This window comes from Galeopterus variegatus, unplaced genomic scaffold (assembly GCF_000696425.1).
Source record: "Galeopterus variegatus unplaced genomic scaffold, G_variegatus-3.0.2 Scaffold245, whole genome shotgun sequence".
Taxonomy (NCBI): domain Eukaryota; kingdom Metazoa; phylum Chordata; class Mammalia; order Dermoptera; family Cynocephalidae; genus Galeopterus; species Galeopterus variegatus.
In genome coordinates, this window is record NW_007726356.1 from 525363 (window position 1) to 543413 (window position 18051).

Sequence of the window (18051 nt, forward strand, 5' to 3'; positions counted from 1 at the left end):
TTTGCGTTGGGTCGGTTTTTTTTTTTTTTTTTTTTTTTTATTCTGTTACAAAGGTTTTATATATTTTGCAACTTATTCCTAGATGCCAGGTTCTAAGATATCCCACTGATGAATAGAGAAGACATTATATATAAATTAAATTTAAATAACTAAAAACTAAACACAAGCAGGGCTAATACAGTTCCTAAGCTGAATAGTCAACACGGTGCCAAAGACCAGGAGCACCCCTGAGACCGGCAGTTTATGCTGCTAAAATGTCCTGTGCTCAAGTTGACACACATGGAGGGGCAGGTTGATGCCCCTGTCCTCAGTAGTGTTCTGCAAGCTTTTTACTCCTCCACTCAAGATTTGGAAGATTCAGTGTTCTGGCACTCAGTCTTGTCCCTAGTGCCTGGCATAATACCTAACAGACAAGGAGGCATGATTGCTTAATGGTTGAGAATATGAGTTCTCAGAGTCAAACTGCTTGAGTGCATATTTTGAGTCTGCCATTTAATGACCACCTGCCCTTGCCTTGGGCAAGATATCTAAGTTCTTTGTGTGTTATCTTCCTTACCTATAAAATGGATATAGTAGAGTACTCATATCCTAAAGTTTAAAGATTAAATTATATAAATAATAAATCACTTAGAAAAGTTCCTTGCACATAGTAAGTACCTAATAACTATTTGTTATCCTGGTTGTTAGCAGACCTCAATGAATATTTGTTGACTGAATATTGAGGGTCTGATCTGTGCAAAGCACTTTGCTGTGTTTTTTATATACATAACATTTAATCCTTAATATAACACTATGAAGTGGATACTAATATTATCCACATTTTACAAGAGAGAAAATAGAAACTTAGGTTAAATAACTTATTCTTGATCACATAGTTCATAAAGCATAGCACATTCCTTGAACTTATTGGACAGATTGCATCGACTGTTATTCAACCTTCCAAGTATATTTGTCCTGCTTCTTATATCAGGAATATATTCTTCAAGGGCAGAAACATTAAGACCTAATAGTGCTGTATACATAGTTCATGATCATTGAATGCATAAATGAATAAATACTATTACTGTTTTTTATAAGGTCCTTGTGAAGGAGTATTAGTGCTGTTTTCCTCAAATAAAAAAAGAAACTAATACTGGATAATGATTATTTTTCCTTGTTTATAATTTATTAATTGCCTTCAGTGTGAAGGTCCGCACAGCATATAAAAATTGAAGACCCATTTTCTTAGGGATTAAAAAAAAAATTCTCTTATGAACATGAGGGGTTTTCTTCACCCTTTTAATCTGGAAGTTAAGAATACTGACTGTTGTAGGGGTGTTGAAGTAGACTTTATGTGTCTTTGCTTCCATCTCTCCCCTCATGCATCCCATAGCACTTATTTATTCACCCAATTTAGAGATCTAACAGTGAAGAAAATACATAAGGTCTTTGCTTTTGTGGATCTTGTATTTTAGAAGCAGGAGATAGACATAAACAAGTAAATAAAATACAGATAGTGATAGCACCTAGCATTTAATAGTTTCCCATGATGAGGAAGTTGTGGATGATTGGGGGATAGACATATGTGTCAGGTGAGCAGTAAGAGCCATAGTAGGGGAGTACCTTACAAAAGGTGTATGCGCATGTCTTTTAAGAAGGGCACACACACACACACATGCTCCTTATGTTTAGTTAGTCCCTGGTTTAACCATCCCATGCTTGGATGCAACATATGGCTTTTACTTTGTTATTTAGCCATCTAAGTTCAAAGAAACTGTCAACAATAATGCTCTTCCTATGGCAAAAATAATAAGCATCAAGCCATTTTCACAGGTGCTATGTTTCTTTTTTCCTCCTTTCTACTTCCCAGGATGAAATGGGGCCTAGAATCAAAGAAGCAATAGTTTTTCCTTATACCTGTAAAAGATTAGCTTCTCGTCATTGGGGATGATGCAAGCAGCAAAACCAAATGCGAGAAAACAGAGATGAAGCCAAAAAGGACCATTTCAGATTGTAATGGCTGGTTTCTGTTTCATATCACTGAGCAAGATGAGAAACTCTTGCAGAGTTTTATAGGAACAGCTTCACAGTACTAAAGGATGACCTCACCCTCAATGCCCTTGCCAGGTTCTTAGCCCCACTGTGAAAACACAGGTTGATTTTCAACATGAAACAAGCCAGAAGTATGGAATGACGTTTTCAGGTGACAGTTGTGGGTCTATTGCCTATAATTAGCACCTCTTAACCCTCAAACTTGCCCATGCCTTTTTCAGGCTGTTGAAGCTCAAATCCGAAGTTTTGGACAGACGCCTTCTCAACTACTCATAGAGCCCCATCCTCCCAGAGGTTCTGCCATGCAAGTGGTAAGTGCTATTTTCACTCTCCTCATTTCTTGCCTCTTTTACAGACTGTGTTTGATATTCATAACAATCTTTTCTTGTGCTTGAGATTGTCTACCACACCTGGGCCTATTGTTATGCAATGTTTATTAACTTGCTAACAACCAGCAAATGTTATTGCATTCTCTCCTGGAGTCTTTGAGAAGGTAAATGTTGCTCCAGTGCTCTAATATTTCACCAGTTCATCTTTTGTGTTGCAGAATTAAAAGGTCCATAATTGTCATGTATCCTCATTGTGGGATAAAGGACTATAGACATAGGACTGATAAGTTTTCTGATTTGACCCCTTGAGTTTCTAGATTAGTTTTGCTGTTGTGTTTATTCTTTACGTCCCATTATGTTTCTCAGTTTGGGAATTTAAAAACTAATTTTAATAATGTAGTCCCTGAAGGTCAGGGACTATGTGGGGGAAAATGATGGTTTGGTGTAACAAACCACTCCAAATCTAGTGTCTTAAAACAATTATTTGTTTTATTTCTCATGATTCTGAGGGTTAGATGGGCACTTCTGCTCTTTTCACCTTGGCTCACTCATGCATTGCGGAGGGGTGGGTTGAGATGGCTTGGCTTCTCTTTCCATATGTTCTTTTATCCTCAAGGAAGTTAGGCCACTCGCATGGTAGGAGCAGTGTCCCAAAAGATACATCATATTGCCATTCTATTGGTCAAAGCAAGTCAAAAGCCAGCCCAGAATCAGGGATAGGGAAATAGACTTGAGCTGTAAAATAATGTGGCTGTTCTACCTTTATGGTTCTTGAAATTTCAGGAGAAAATTCTTCAGTGAGAAAAGAAACATGGCATAGTAACAAACTGAATTGCATGATAAAAATAATTTTTTTAAAGAACAGACTATAGATTTTTTTTCTTGAATTGTCCCTCATAAAAACAGATTACACATTACTGTTTTAAATTAAGAATAGAGAATATAAAATCTATTTTCATAAATATAATAACAGTTTAAGATAAATTCAAATTCGATGTTGTAGCTTAGAGCTGGCAGAATTTTGACAAATAATGGGAAAGAGAGAGTAGCAGCCAAGAGGGCGAGAGATACAGATGAGGTCCTGTGTGCCTCTGGCTCTCTTTTCTTTTCTTTTTTTTTCCTTTTTCTTCCCACATCACCTTCTTCTCTGTGTGTTTTCTTTTGTCCTCTTTGTCATCTTATTTCTTCTTCCAAGTTTTTTCCCTCTTCTTTCTCTAGTCATATGAATTGGCCATAATAATTAAACTACAAGCATTTAAAAAATTATTTCATCACCTTTTCTCCTAAATGTTTTTAAACCAGTGATATCAGATTTAAATGAACGTGAAGAGAGACTTTAGTAGGCAGAAGACTACACAAAAAGTGAACATTTAATAAGAACAATGGAAAACAGTGCCATAAAAATAGTAAGAATGATTTATGTTTGGGCTTTGGAATTAGTTTTAGTAATAGCTTGTCAATGTGACTCAGGCTATTTTGGTGCCTGCTAATGTAAGCACCTCCACTGCTCTATTGACTTTCTGCCTGGGTCACTGCACAGCCTTGGTTACTGGGGCAATGCTGCAGTTCCCACTGCCAAGCCTTCCTCCATAGCTAAAGGAATATTGGCTCATCGAGGAAGATCAGCTTTACTATCCCTAGGTCAGGAAGGCTGGGAAGGCACATGCTCATATGAAGATGGAAGACTGTCTTCCCCATTATCTTTGTTCTCTGAATTGAATACCTGAACTCCTTTTCAGACTTGTACAGATCGTGTTTTTCATCTTACATATATGTAGGTGGGAAAGAAAGACATGTTAAAAAACAACAACCAGATTTGTCAGCAAGTGTACACTTAATCTGGGAAAACTGAATGAAATTTGGCTAAGTTTTCTACTTCTACCTTGGATGGCCTCACAGAGGCACCAGGGTTAAAAGAGGATTTATTTCTCTTATCCCTGTTTTAGCAGTTGCCCTACTCATCTCCAGCTGCTGCCATCACCGCAGGCTACCCCAATAGGGTGGGATGTGCTTTTTCTTAGTTCTAGAGCTCCTCATTCGTACTTACTAGCCAAGGATATGATGGAGCTCCCGAGAGTTTCCTGCTGCTTGCCTGCATCAGGAGCTCGAGTCAGACTGGGGTGTGCAGGAGCTGACTGGAGGGACAGCTTGTTGTACGGATGAGGTGGACCGATCTGGATATGGGTCTGTAGCTGTAGCTTGCTGCGGAAAGTGGCTTGTCCATGCCATGTGGCTAAGAGTTGGCCCACTAGAGTCACTATATAAATAAGACATTCTTCCTACACATTAGAGATTTTTGTGTTTTTTTAAGGATATAAACATTGGAATTATTCAATTTGAGCCTAACTAATTATATTTAGAGTATGAGCTGTTAAGCTCAAAGATATGTATGAACTCCCTTTCAGTGAGACTATGATTATGTTGTACTCTAATTTTCTCAGAGTTTATGAATTGGCTTTAGTAAATATTATTTAAAAACTACATAATTAAAAAATAAGACTTGGTACTCTGAAATGATGTTCATTTCCTTTTCCCAGGACTTCTTTAAAACTAGCTTATAGGATATTTTGTTTGTGTTGCTCCTTGTTTCTCATTTTTACCTCATTTCACAGAATTCTTTAAAAACTGTATAAAAGATTTTTTGTATGACAAAAATTACTTATTGATATTGAGGATTTTAAAAATCAAAGGCCCACATATTTATTAATAGTTTTTACTGACATTCAGATGAGTTCTGCCCTCAACATCAGTGTACTCCACCACACACTTACATATGAATATGGCAGAAATTAAAGCCACCTCGTGCTGCGTTAAGTGCATGAGCCATAATATACACCAGGTGTAGTAATTAGCTGGCACACGAAGGCTGCCTATTTGTCTGGTTTTGCTGCTGTTGCTGTATCCCCCTGTGTTTTCATACCATCAGATAGTTGGATTTAATTGAGGCCACATCAGATGAGGCATTACTGACACCTTTAATTGAATGAGCATCCAGGGAGGATTAACTCATAATATTGATTGGCTTTTAGCCACTTGCTCAGAAGGGTGTCTGGGTAGCTTATTAGTTGCCTTTATTTACACCTTTATGCAAAGAGTGCAAATAGGAATTCTTAGTGCAATATGTTTTTCTAAGTACTCTTAATAACTTTTTTAAAAGGACTGATAATAAAAATGCAAATGTATTTAATTTTTTATTAGCAGTTCGAAATAAATGTGTTAAATATATGTGCCTACACATTTACATATACCTTCTGTTTTGAAGTATGGCAGTAGGAAAGCAGCCAGAAGCATTTCATCAAAGTGTTTCAATTCTGAATGATACTAATCAGCTATTAGAAAATAGACACGGTAGGAGAGAATTGCAGAAAATGTACAGTGCAATTACTGTATGATAGCACACTACCACAAAGTATAAATAAAGCCAATAAATCAGAGTGGTGTTATATATGTCTTGGATTATGACATATGGGTTGTAGTATTGTTCCAAATCCTTAGTAATCTTTAAGATTTATTTTGTTGCTGGTCATTAGAACAGACATGTTTCATTTAACATTTTCAATTACTTTCTGCTTTTCAAAGGAGAAATCAAAAAGTCTTGAGCTTTAGTATTTTTACCAAGAAGGAGGAGGGACATCTATGTATTCTCTTTATCCCCAGCTACAGCAGAAAGCAGTGTCATTGCGTTACAATAGGCAGTGTTTATGACTTGGCACACTATATAAATATATTGTTTTTAGAAGTACATTTAATTATGCATTGCTTGAAACATCTTTATAATTAAGTTTGTATATTACATTCATAAGTTATTTCTCTACTGCAATATATGCATGCCATCTACCTATTGTTTATAAATATGTTTGTTTTTATTATCTCTTTGTTTAGTTGTCAAAATCTTCATACTAACTCAACAACTTTTGATAATCTTCGGAAATTACCTTGGCTTGCTTTTAGTCTATTGCCTATACTCATTCTTTTCCTGTTTTTTACTAGAAGATCATTATGTGACATGTGATAGCAACTGGAATGGTTTAACACAATCCCCAGTACTTTGCCTATTTACTATTTAAATCAAATCATAATTCTAGTTTCTCATGGCAGTGAGGAGAGAAAGACAGTTAATAAAACTTATAAACTTTTAAAGTATTTCTGTTATTGTGTTCTACTTTAATCACCAAATATTTCCACTAATGACACACATGAAAAGGAAGCCAGTTGTAACTGCTGTTTCTGCAAGCCTTTCTGCTCACTGTACTTTCACTTGCAAGTTGTGTTAACATGCTCTTCTTCTTCTTCTTTTCCTGTACCCTCTTTCTTGTCCTTCTTTGTCTTTTCCTTCTTGTATATTTGGGTCTTGTCATGCCCACTCAACAGTATCTCCTCCTGCAGAGTCCATTGATGTTCACAGACCAAGCCCAGCAGGATGTTATCATGGTCCTAAAGTTTCCCTCCAACTCCCCTGTCACTCACGTGGCAGCCAACACCCAGCCTGGTGTGGCAACTCCTGCTGTGATCACAGTCACTGCTAACAGGCTGTTTGCCGTGAATAAGTGGCACAACCTTCCTGGTAAGTAAAGGAATATCATTATAAGGCATAGTAACTGCTAACACTGTGTAAAGATATCATGATATCCACTTAAATATATTATATCACAACATTTAACCTTTTAATTTTCAAGCATTAGTCTGAATCAAAATGTTGAACAGTTTGAAAGGCCGAAAGTCCCATCTAAGGTACATAGTACAAATGTTAAAACATAAACTATTCTTTGGCATCTGGTGGTTTGTTTTTCTGTTTGGTGGTAAATATTGTTTCTAATATAATATTTTAATATAATGATATTCTATATTGCATTCATAAATAGCATATATTTATTTATCATATATTCCCTTTTTTTCACTCATCAAACACTCCTGTTTATCTACTGTATGCCAGAAACTACATTTTGTGCATGGTATGGTAGTATTTGTTGTGGAAGATAGAAAAAGAACACTTAAATAACAGCCAAAATACTGCATACCCGTAAGTACCTTCTTTTCTTCCATTAAGGGCTGAATAGTCATGCTGAACTGAAATAACCATTAGAATCATAAACTGTCCAAGTTTGAAGCGATATTAGAGTTTATCTACTCCAGCCCCAAGGAGTAGATTCCATTTTACCAAGGAAGACACTAAGCCTGCCTTATTCAGCATCATATATGGCCAGTCAGTGGCACGGTTTGAACCCACGTTTTCTGACTCAGATTTTATGACTGCCCCTCTGTGATTCATTGCCTCTCATTAGAGCAGGAATCCTGGGATCTGCACTTAGCACTGTTCTTTTTGGCCACTAGTTAGAATTTTTTCTTTTTTTAAGAAGGAAAAATCTTTTAAAATTCTGTAGATTATATGTTTTTTTTCCCCAAGCCATTGTTTTAGGTAGGAGATTTCAAATGATAGATTTTAATAGTCTGTTAACTTGTCATTAAATTTGTAAAATGTGCATAAAGCACTGCTCATTAGAATACCTGGAATGGTGGCAAAAATACAAATTCTTGAGCAAGGGCCTCATGCCAAATTAAATGCAAGAGTTTTAGAACAGAACAAAAGTGATATTCAAACAAAAACTTGGTACACTGACTAAGCTCAGTTAGGAACCCATCACAAAAAATCTGTGGTTGGAATCAGAATTTACTACATATAGCCATTTTCTTAGCCAATGGAAGTGAAACGATGAAAAGAAATTCCTATATTTGATAAGAGAATAGATTTCAGAAAAAGTGGAGACAGTAAAAACTGAGGCAGGTTTGTCTCTGTTATTAAGTCCTTGTATTCCTTTTTCTTCAAGCGAACTTCTCTTACAGCAGTAAATGTGTATGCAAATGACATACTTACATTTTGGGACTAAAGATTATAATTTGTTTAAGAAGCATGATTTTTGTTTTCACTAACTACTACTCTCCTTAGAAGAAAAACACGCTGGTGGTATATTCTATCAAATACACTGGAAGATTTGCATACTCTGTGTGCATTTACTCTTGGCGCTTTGTAAGTGCACCAGTGTGTGTGACATCAGGGCCACCACAAATGATGCTTATCCTGGGTGGCTGTTTGTGGCAGCCCTGTAAACTTCTTCATTAAACAGAGTGACAGCATATGCGAGGACAGGCAAACCTTTCCAACTTCTGGAAAGCCCTGACTACTCTCTGCCCCCTTTAGCCTAGTGAAGAGCTAGGTCAGCAGGGACTGAGCTGGCTCAACCAGAGGGGTACTAGGTCTGCTGCTGATGTTCAAGTTGTTAGGCATACTCCCTAAGCATTGATGACTAAGCGCTTCTGACATTTCCCTTTTGAGCAAGCCATGAAGCTTGCTTCCCTTAGTACTTGGTGGTCAGGTGTTCTCTTCCCCACTTCCAGTTCTTCTATGAATATGTAAAGTGATGTAGGGTTAGGGTCCCTCTGTTGGAGTACCACTTACGGTGCATCCAGTTGTTCTCAGTCCAAGCTCATGTTTCTGTAAATTAAGAGCTGTCTGTACCTGTGTCATTAGTGATATTTGTCCCCATTCTTTATATACATACTGCCTTTACAGTATGACACAGCAACTCTTCACCAGATAAACATAAAGAATACAAATGGCGATACATCACAGGCAGTTCTTTCTAGTGACTTTCAATTCTGAGCTACACCTACACCTAAAACTATTAAGCATCCATTCTACTAAATCTATGCCTCATTTAGGTGTGTTTACATAAATCTGATCTTTCATCCTATCTTGTGCTACCTTTACCTGTCAATATGCCTTGATTTAAAACAAACATCAAAAATCCCCAACAGTTTTTCTTCAGAAAATATCAAATTCATATTACACTAATTTTTAAAAAACAATTTTAGATTTTGTTTCTTTTCTGAGGATCTGTGATTTCCATAGCTCATTCATTAGACAGCTAGCTCCTGTCATTTCTTTGAGTGGTATCTGTGTACTGATTTTGAAAAGAAATAATCTTTATACTCCCTTCTCACTCAAAGGACCTTGAAGAACCTCTAAAAAAAATAAAATAACAGCAACTAATGTTTATAGAGGACTTTCTAGTTTGTAAGTAATGTTTTGATCATTTTATGTGTATTAATCCCCTCAACAACCTGAGGATGTCGGTTCTATATTTAGGTTGAACCATATGAAATTGCCAATACCTGTTCATTCTGCCTATAAAAAAGGCAGTTTCATACAGTTCAACCTAACCCATTTGACCTGTCTTATACATCAGGAAACTGAAACACAGAGGCTACATAACTTGCCCAAAGTCACAAAGGCAGTCAGTGGCAGACCTGGAAGTTGAGGCGTGACCAAACCTCCATAAATCTCTTTCTCTAACAGTTTAGTTTTTGGTTTTTTTTTGACCGGTAAGGGGATTGCAACCACGCTCAGCCAGTGAGCACATTGACCATCCCTATATAGGATCCAAACCCGCGGCCAGCGCCGCACTCTCCCGAGTGAGCCATGGGGCCGGCCCTCTAACAGTTTAGTTTTAATGTTTCTATAATCCCAGAATCTCAGAGAAGTAGAGAAAAATTCTCAAGCTATTAGTGCTGATTGACATTGGAAGTAAATGGCAATGTCGGGTAGACTAGAGGCTATGGTGCATTTTACTTGATCATTCCCTGTAAGCTTCTGTGATTTTTTTTACCAGCAGAGTCAGTAATCAGCAAAGATACATACCTTCAGTAAAAAAAGAGTGAGTCATTGGGGCCTCCTTTCTTCAGCTACTTTAGTTTCTTATACATACTCAACTATAATTTTTGGTGCCGGTATTGTACTTAGTTAGGTATTTTATCAATACTAATGATCTTCCAAACATCTTTAAAAAGTTGGTATTTACTAACTGGGGAATTATGACACAATAAGTTTTAAAATATCTAATAAACACATTGAAATATACCCCATTTTTATTTTCAGCCCCTCAAAGACAGTCAGAAAAACTTCCTATAATCTATCTTAAGCAGAGCTCTAATACCAACCAAGCAGTGATATAAAATGCTTGTGAGTCTACAAAAGGCAGATACTGACCAGAGTGAATGGCTGAGTCATTTGGGGAAAATAGTTTGGAAAAGGGCCCAGAATTTAGCTATCAGAACTGTGAAGCTGAAAAGATCATCTATTCCAAACCCTTCATTTTAGGGTTTATGACTTGGCTAAGGCTTGGCTCACCAGTGGCAGCTCCTGAGTCCTAGTACACTTCCTCTCTACCTGAGTTCCTTCTACCTTTCACAGGGAAACAACCTGCAAAAAACCTTTCAATTACAAAATAAGTATGCCTGAATCTTTAAAACCATTTTGAGAATTGAGCAAACTATACTTAGTATAGATTGATTTTTCTTACTCATTTGCTTCTCAGAGTATTTCTAAATTGAAGCCATGGAAATATTAAATATTAATAAATTTTTTAAAAACCCTCAGTCCAATCTTTAAGGAAATATTTCAGCCAAATGCATTTAACTAAAACATTTATCTGTGGATAGCTTGTTTTATTTTTATTCAAACTTTCAATTGATTAATTTTAAGTGATGGATGAAACATTAAATGTTCCCTGACTTAGAGCTTTCCCTTTCTCCGTCATAAATTGACGTTTTTGTGGATCCTTTGTGCTGCAGCATTCAAAACTGCCTTTTTAAGAAGTAACAAAAAAATAGTATTCGCTACAGTCAGCAGATGGTTGTCACATTTTGTTTTCGGTGCACTTTACCACTTAATTTTGTTTTGTTGCAGCATCAGAGGTTGCCAGTCAAGCATCTGCTATAGCTTATGGCCTAGGACTGGAGCCACTGCTGATGGCACATGTTCAGAACAGCACTAATCTAAAATAAATGTTTAATAAGCTAGCCATAAAAGCACCTGGATTTTTCTTCTTTAAATTTCACAAAACTGCATGAGAGATTTGGAGGTTGGAAACAATTCTACATAAGGTTTGACTTACACATTTTTATGTAGTTTAGAAGATGAAAAATAATGCTTTTTTTTTCTCTATCTTTTGTGAATTCCAGCTCATCAAGGTGCTGTACAAGACCAGCCATACCAGCTGCCAGTGGAAATCGATCCTCTCATAGGTCTGTCACTTCCTTCTCTCTTTGCGATTCATTAAGCTCTGTATGGTGGCCCTGAAGTGTAGATTACAGTTGTTTTTCACTTGCTGGTTGCTGGGAATGGAATTTTCCTGATAAACCATTTGCATGCAAATTGGAATGCAATGAGCTGTGGCTATGCTGGTATTTCATCAACTCCCCCTCGTTGGTTTGCCTAATTTGAACAGGCCTAGGACGCGTGTCACTGAAAATTAATATGGATGCTGTAATAATGTGTGATTGAGAATGCGCATGAAGTACTGTCAGGATAATATTGGATCTTTTCATCACTCAGACTTGTTGATGAGCAGGAGCGAGGCACGTTATGATGAATTGGTGCACCGGTAATGTGATGGAGCTCCTTTGCTAGGAAAATTTTCATAATAACAGTGGGGTTCTTAGCAACACTGTGTTGTGAAAAATAAAACTGTAGTGCCAGGGTTTCATCATTAAAAGAGATCAATCCTTTCTTCCTGGACCTCTGTTCAGTCTTAGGGGATTAATGTGCAATTGCAGAGCAGTTTCGAAGTTGAAATATATTGCCCAGCCAATGGTAGTGTTAAGATATTTGTATTCATTTTCCTAGGGTCCTACAGCTCAATAAATTGCCATTGGAGGTTAAATTTGTTCAGGGAGAAAAAAAAAAAAAAATAGGGAGGAAACCAGAAAGAGCCATTGGGATGAAATGAGCATCTGCAGCAGATGACTTAGAATATTTAATTGCTATTATGCTTTTTGAGCAGGTTAGTTGAAATAGCTAGTTTAGTATTTTTCATTCTTATATATGGGGGTTTCAAATGTGGCATCGGTAAGAATATTAAGCCTTGATATTGAAGATGCCATTCAATAACATTTAGAATAAAAAACTTAATTGCCTAGCTGTGGGGGTTTGCTACCAGCATGGATGTTTGGCTTGTAATCCTATCAAATTTCTCTGGTACAAATAAATTTGTTAGCATTGTAAAGGTTTTAAAGATGGCATATGAATGAGCAGATTTATTCTTTCAAAATCCAAGATGTTCCCTATGTGTACATTACCACTTTTTGTCTCTAATACTGTTGTTTCAATATAGAGTTAAATGGCTACCTTTCTCAGATGGACTATCAGGATGAACAAAAATAACTTTAAGCTCAAAACCAATTCATTTATCATTTCCCCAGATAGAAGCAGAAATCTAAGAAGTAATTACCTATTTGAAGTATAAATACTATTCTGGTTCCTAAATATTGTTTTGCTTTGAGTAGATGTGATATGCCATAAATTAAAAAAATAAAATAAATGCTCACTTGGGTAGTTTTAAAAGTCAGGAAAACAATAAAGTCCATTTGCTAAGTCATTTAAAGCATTTATTTCTGAATGACAGACTCATTGTTTGTTTTACAATGGGACAATGAATATCCTATAGGATAAAGTCTAATGAAATGAATTCAGCGATTGTAACCCTTTAGACCAAGCATGGGTAAACTTTTTTGGTAAAGGGCCAGATGGTAAATATTTTAGACTTTGTGGGCCATAAGGCCTCAGACACAACTACTTAACTCTGCCATTATAGACAATATTAAAAAAAGTGAACATGGCCATGTTTCAATAAAACTTTATATACAAAACCAGACACTGGCTGGATTCGGCCTGTGGGCCACAGTGTATTCCTCTACTCCCTAAAGTAACTAATTAAAACCATTTACCTTCTCATGCATTTTTAAGGTGACTTCAGACTTTGTTGTTGTTTTTACAGCTGGCTCGTATGGGGTTCCAGACCCTTAACCTCGGTATTCTCAGCACCGTGTTCTAACCAAGTGATAAATCTTTTCATCACAAGTTTAAATGGTTGCAAAGGTTATAATTTCTGGCATAGTGTGAAAAAATTTTAATACATCCAGTGGAATCTAAATATCAGAGTGAATTGATACTCAACATTTTCTGTTTTTTAAAAAATGTCTAAAAAAGCCCTTATTTGGAAATTTCACATTATTCCTTTTTCATCTTGAGTTTATATTTTCATTCTACTTCTTCAGTATAATTTTATCTTAACCTTAAAAAATTGATTACCCTATTGTACTTTTCAGCAATAAAACTATGTATGGAAAATTAAACATAAGTAGCTAAATTAAAAAAAATCTTAAGACCATCATAAGTCTATGCTTATTAAAAAATTAATCTGGATTGAGTAATTATTACAAATATTACACTTATTATAATTATAATAAAATTTAACAAACATTTTTTAAACATAAAAAACAAACTTTTATTGGAAGTACATCTTTAATAAAATAGATGGGTCTTTTCCCCCCAATTGACTCATGTATTTATTTATTGCTTAGTGAGACAGGATTTGTCAACAGGTCTGTCCTATTTGTTTGTTTATGTAGATGGAAGCTCTGAGGAATGTTACTCACATAAGAAAATAGATGTAAAAGGAAAGAGTTTTGTTTTAACAGTGTCACTCAAATCTTTGAACTCTTTCTGAATTATTCATATAGCGATTACTAAGAATTTTTATGAACTATTATTAAATTATCTATCATTTTAACAGTCATTGAAACTTATTTTTATGTTCTACCAATTACCAGCATGATTAGATCCTCATTCCATTTTATTGAAAGCAATGAATTGGAAACCACCTTACCTGAAGAATGATTCGATACCTAGGTATCACATCACCTACTTTGAATTGTCTCTTTATTTGGCTCCCAAGAGATTTTACCTTGGGGTACAGCACCATAGTAAAATTCTGCAAAGAAGGAAAATATACCTTTATTTTATGTAGCAGAAGAAGAGCATGGGAAAGGGGGAGCTAAGAAAGGAAAACTCACAGGTGAGTTCTCAGGCAAATGAGTTTCAGGTGAGAAAATATATGAAAGTTGAGGAACTAGAAATTGATTCCCTTAAAACTGTCTGTGCCTGTGTATCCCTTGGGAAGTCTTAAACTCCCAAGGGTATGCATGCCCCAGTTTGAAGACTGTTTATTTAGACAAATATACCTTTTCATTGAATAAAAATACTTTCAGTACTGAATCTCAAGAGGTTTACTAAAGAAAATAATAAGATAATAGAAAGGCTGTTGTGAAATATATAGTTTAGGTAGATTAGATAAATAGATAGAAAGATAGACTGATAGATGGGGGGGTGACTTTGCACTGTTAAATTATAGGTAAGCACTTTCTTGGAAAATAGTTCATCTACATGCTGACAGGATATTAGCCTTTACCCATGGCCACTTTGTGGTCACTTAATTCAAAATTATGCGTATGCCCAAATCTATTTAGGAAGTCCTCTCAAGAGATCACCTCCCAGAAAATGACCAGAGGAAATTTATATATATTATAGGTGCAAAAGTCATATAAACTCTGATAAAAATAACATTTTTACAGTTCTCATGTGGAATAATGTACTGTAGTACCAGTATAGAAAGTACTACATACCTTGTTTTTAACTGCTAGGTTTCTTGGAATTAAAAATATATATATATATATATATATCACAGGTTTACTGCAATGGTATACTGTCTCTCTGTGGTACACTATGATATCCATAAAGGCTTTTCTCATCTGCCAGCAACTTCCCTTTGTGTGGAAGGAGAGGGAAAAATGATCCCCAGCTAGAATTCTGCCCTTTTAATTGTTGCTATCCCTTTGTAGCCCAATAATCCCCCTAAAGTACATAAACCTACATTATCAAACAATTATCTAATAATCCTAAGTGGTTAAGTTGTGCCAACAGACACTAGCAGAATTTTGCAGTGTTTAATATGTTTATGTACATGTTTGCTATGCTGTGTGTGCCATGAGGACAGGGAATATTTCGGTTTGCTGTGTTCTCAGAGGTTCCCAGCACAGCACTGGAAAGTATTTTGAACACTTTATACTTCTGTTTTACTGTCTGAGCCTTCTATTAAACCACTTTACTTAGTTTTTACATACAGTGAATATAATATAGATATTTTTCTATTTTTAATTTTTATCAATAATGTATTTATAGCTTTTGAAACTGAAAATATGGTAGAACAAGCTTGATCAGATGCAGAAATTTTGTTTGTTTGTTCTGATTTCTGGTACTATCAAGTTTCTTTAGCAGTATAAGAATCATTATTTGTATTAGAAAGTCAATGGTAAAAATAACCCTTAGATCACTAGAAACAAAGCTCTCTTTTTGGTTGGCTTCATAATGCCAAAAAAAAGGCATCTCAGTGAAAATTCCTTTTCTGATAATGGCACATTTGATGGTGTATTTCTAGAGGATTATTACTCTTCCCATGTGCTTGGTGTTGCTCTCTCTGACCTCATGCCTTGTGACAAACCCCATCTAAGGTGCTCTGTGGCACTTTGAAAACACACTGCCAGGCTGTCTTGTTTTATTGCTTAAATAAGGAGTTAGAAAGTGGCAGTCTGCTGTTCTTTGACTTTTTCAATTACAAGAATCTTTAATAAATAGTCCTTCCACCCCTTTCTTACATGCAAGTGCAGCTGTAAACAGGGGAAAGGGGAGTTCCCATCTAGTCAAATTAAAGACCTGTTAAAGCCAAAGTAGTACAAGATGCTACAACATTTCAAATATATGACATTTAAATCCTAATATCTCTTCCCGTGACAAAATGTTAAAGGTAATATATTGTCACAACATGAATCCATTCTCATGACAATAGATGTTATGAGATTGTCAGAAACACAAACCTAACTGTGATGCAATCTGGAGACTGTAATCTAGTTTGGTCCTGCCCAAGAGCTACAAAGCACGTTCTGTGAATTGTATACTATTTTAAAATTGTAGTATGTTACTATTTCTTTCCTCTAAGCAAAAATTTTTTACTGAGATACTGAATTTAGCTACCCACATTCTTCCAGCAATCAGATTTGTTTTCCTTTTTGGTTTTTCAAATATTATGATATTTAAAATTAAAGATCAAGTACTCTTTTCCTGGAATGTCTCCTCTCTCTTCCCTCCCAACTCCCAATATGACAAACTATAAGATTTCTTTGCCCATGTGGGTTTATTAGGTTTTTGTTTTTCTTCCTCTATTCTCACAGCCAGCAATACAGGAATGCACAGGAGGCAAATCACTGACCTTTTAGACCAGAGTATTCGAGTCCATTCCCAGTGCTTTGTCATCACTTCAGACAACCGCTATATTCTCATCTGTGGCTTCTGGGATAAGAGTTTCCGAGTCTATTCTACAGACACAGGTAATTTTTATTTCCTTTATTAGTGAACTAAAGTTTACTACAAGTAGGATTGAGAGGCTTAGGATGCTTTGTCATCTTCTTTTTTCCAAATATTACAGAATTCTAAAATATGCAAAATTAGGAAAAGAGGACACTGTTTTTCTCTTTCAAGTAATAATTATCTACTATATAGTCCACTATTAAGTTAGCTAATGTATGTTTTTAAGAGGCCGTTTTTTACAGGTTTGTTTCCCAAGCTCACACTTACAAAATAAGTGATTCATTTTGAAGGCAAATCCTGGTATGTAAATACCATACATGTATATATGCATAAGTGTATAGGAAGTGCACATACATAGGTGTATTTTCTCACTTTTGTATTATTTAAAGGGTTTTCTTTTCCTTACTGGAAAGATCCATTAAGTGTATCTCTTGGGAGTAGATATGTTGCCTCCACCCAATTCTGCATAGGATCTTGGTGAAAGCTACACCATCATGAAGAAAAGTAGCTGACAATTGATTTTATGTGTGACAGGAGCTCTTGTTAAAATAGAAAAGTATAAGTCTATGTATTCATTTGCATGCATCTCCCTAAGGGCAAACCAAGCTCAACTCAGTATTATTACAGAAAATCCAATCCAGTAAATGCTTATACATTTTTGCATATAGGCAATTGAGAAACACTGAGAAATTTAATGGTGTCTATAGTCTTTTAGAAACAATTAGAGGATGAAATAAATGTATAGTAAATATGTAGTTGAATATTTAGAATAATTAAAATTAGATATTAATGCATTAGAACTAATTGATATGTACTATGGAAACAGATATTTCAGCTGAAACAGAGATCTACACATATCTTGGTTAAATATTGTGGGCATGGAAAAAATCTCTTTTTTTGGCTGGCCAGTACAGGGAGTGAACAGAAAATTCTTTCAGTGGGAAATTTTACTTGATTAAATGCTTTACAGTAAATCATCTTCCAGTCTTTTTTTTTTTTAAAGGAAAGCTGGAATCTTCCAGTTAATAATTTTATAAACTGTATGAATCCATGCTCCTGCTTTAGTAAGTATAGTATATTGGACAGTTAAGTGTTGGTTATTTAAGGAACTTGTTATAAGTTATTTTTATGGTATTATTGTAACATAGCTATGAGAGTAGGTAAAGTTAATATGTACTGTTCATAGAATAAACCCTAGAAGTTGTTTGTAGGCATGATTCTGTTTATCTTTTGTTTTATGGGATCGATGATGTAGTTTTCTTATAATTTGCATTTGTATTCTGTAGGTCCAAGAAAGAAAACATCATCATTCAAGTCTTTCTGATTAATTAGGCTTTTACTAGATGTTTAAGTCTGTGAGGTGGATTACTATTAAACCTAAAACTCCTTTAACATTCTATAAAAATGCAATGGGAAATGATAAGTTTTCTTAAA

At 35.5% G+C, this 18051-nt stretch overlaps 1 protein-coding gene across 1 annotated transcript in view; it reads left to right on the forward strand.

The window, feature by feature from the left end:
- LRBA (LPS-responsive vesicle trafficking, beach and anchor containing) overlaps positions 1-18051 on the forward strand; it is a gene marked incomplete at its 5' end in the record, with an annotated part of 547723 nt that overhangs the window by 519488 nt on the left and 10184 nt on the right. Inside the window, 4 exons of the mRNA XM_008566486.1 lie at positions 2253-2342; positions 6747-6924; positions 11379-11441; positions 16482-16637. Of these exons, the coding sequence (XP_008564708.1) occupies positions 2253-2342; positions 6747-6924; positions 11379-11441; positions 16482-16637 (487 nt within the window). The remainder of the gene's footprint in view (positions 1-2252; positions 2343-6746; positions 6925-11378; positions 11442-16481; positions 16638-18051) is intronic.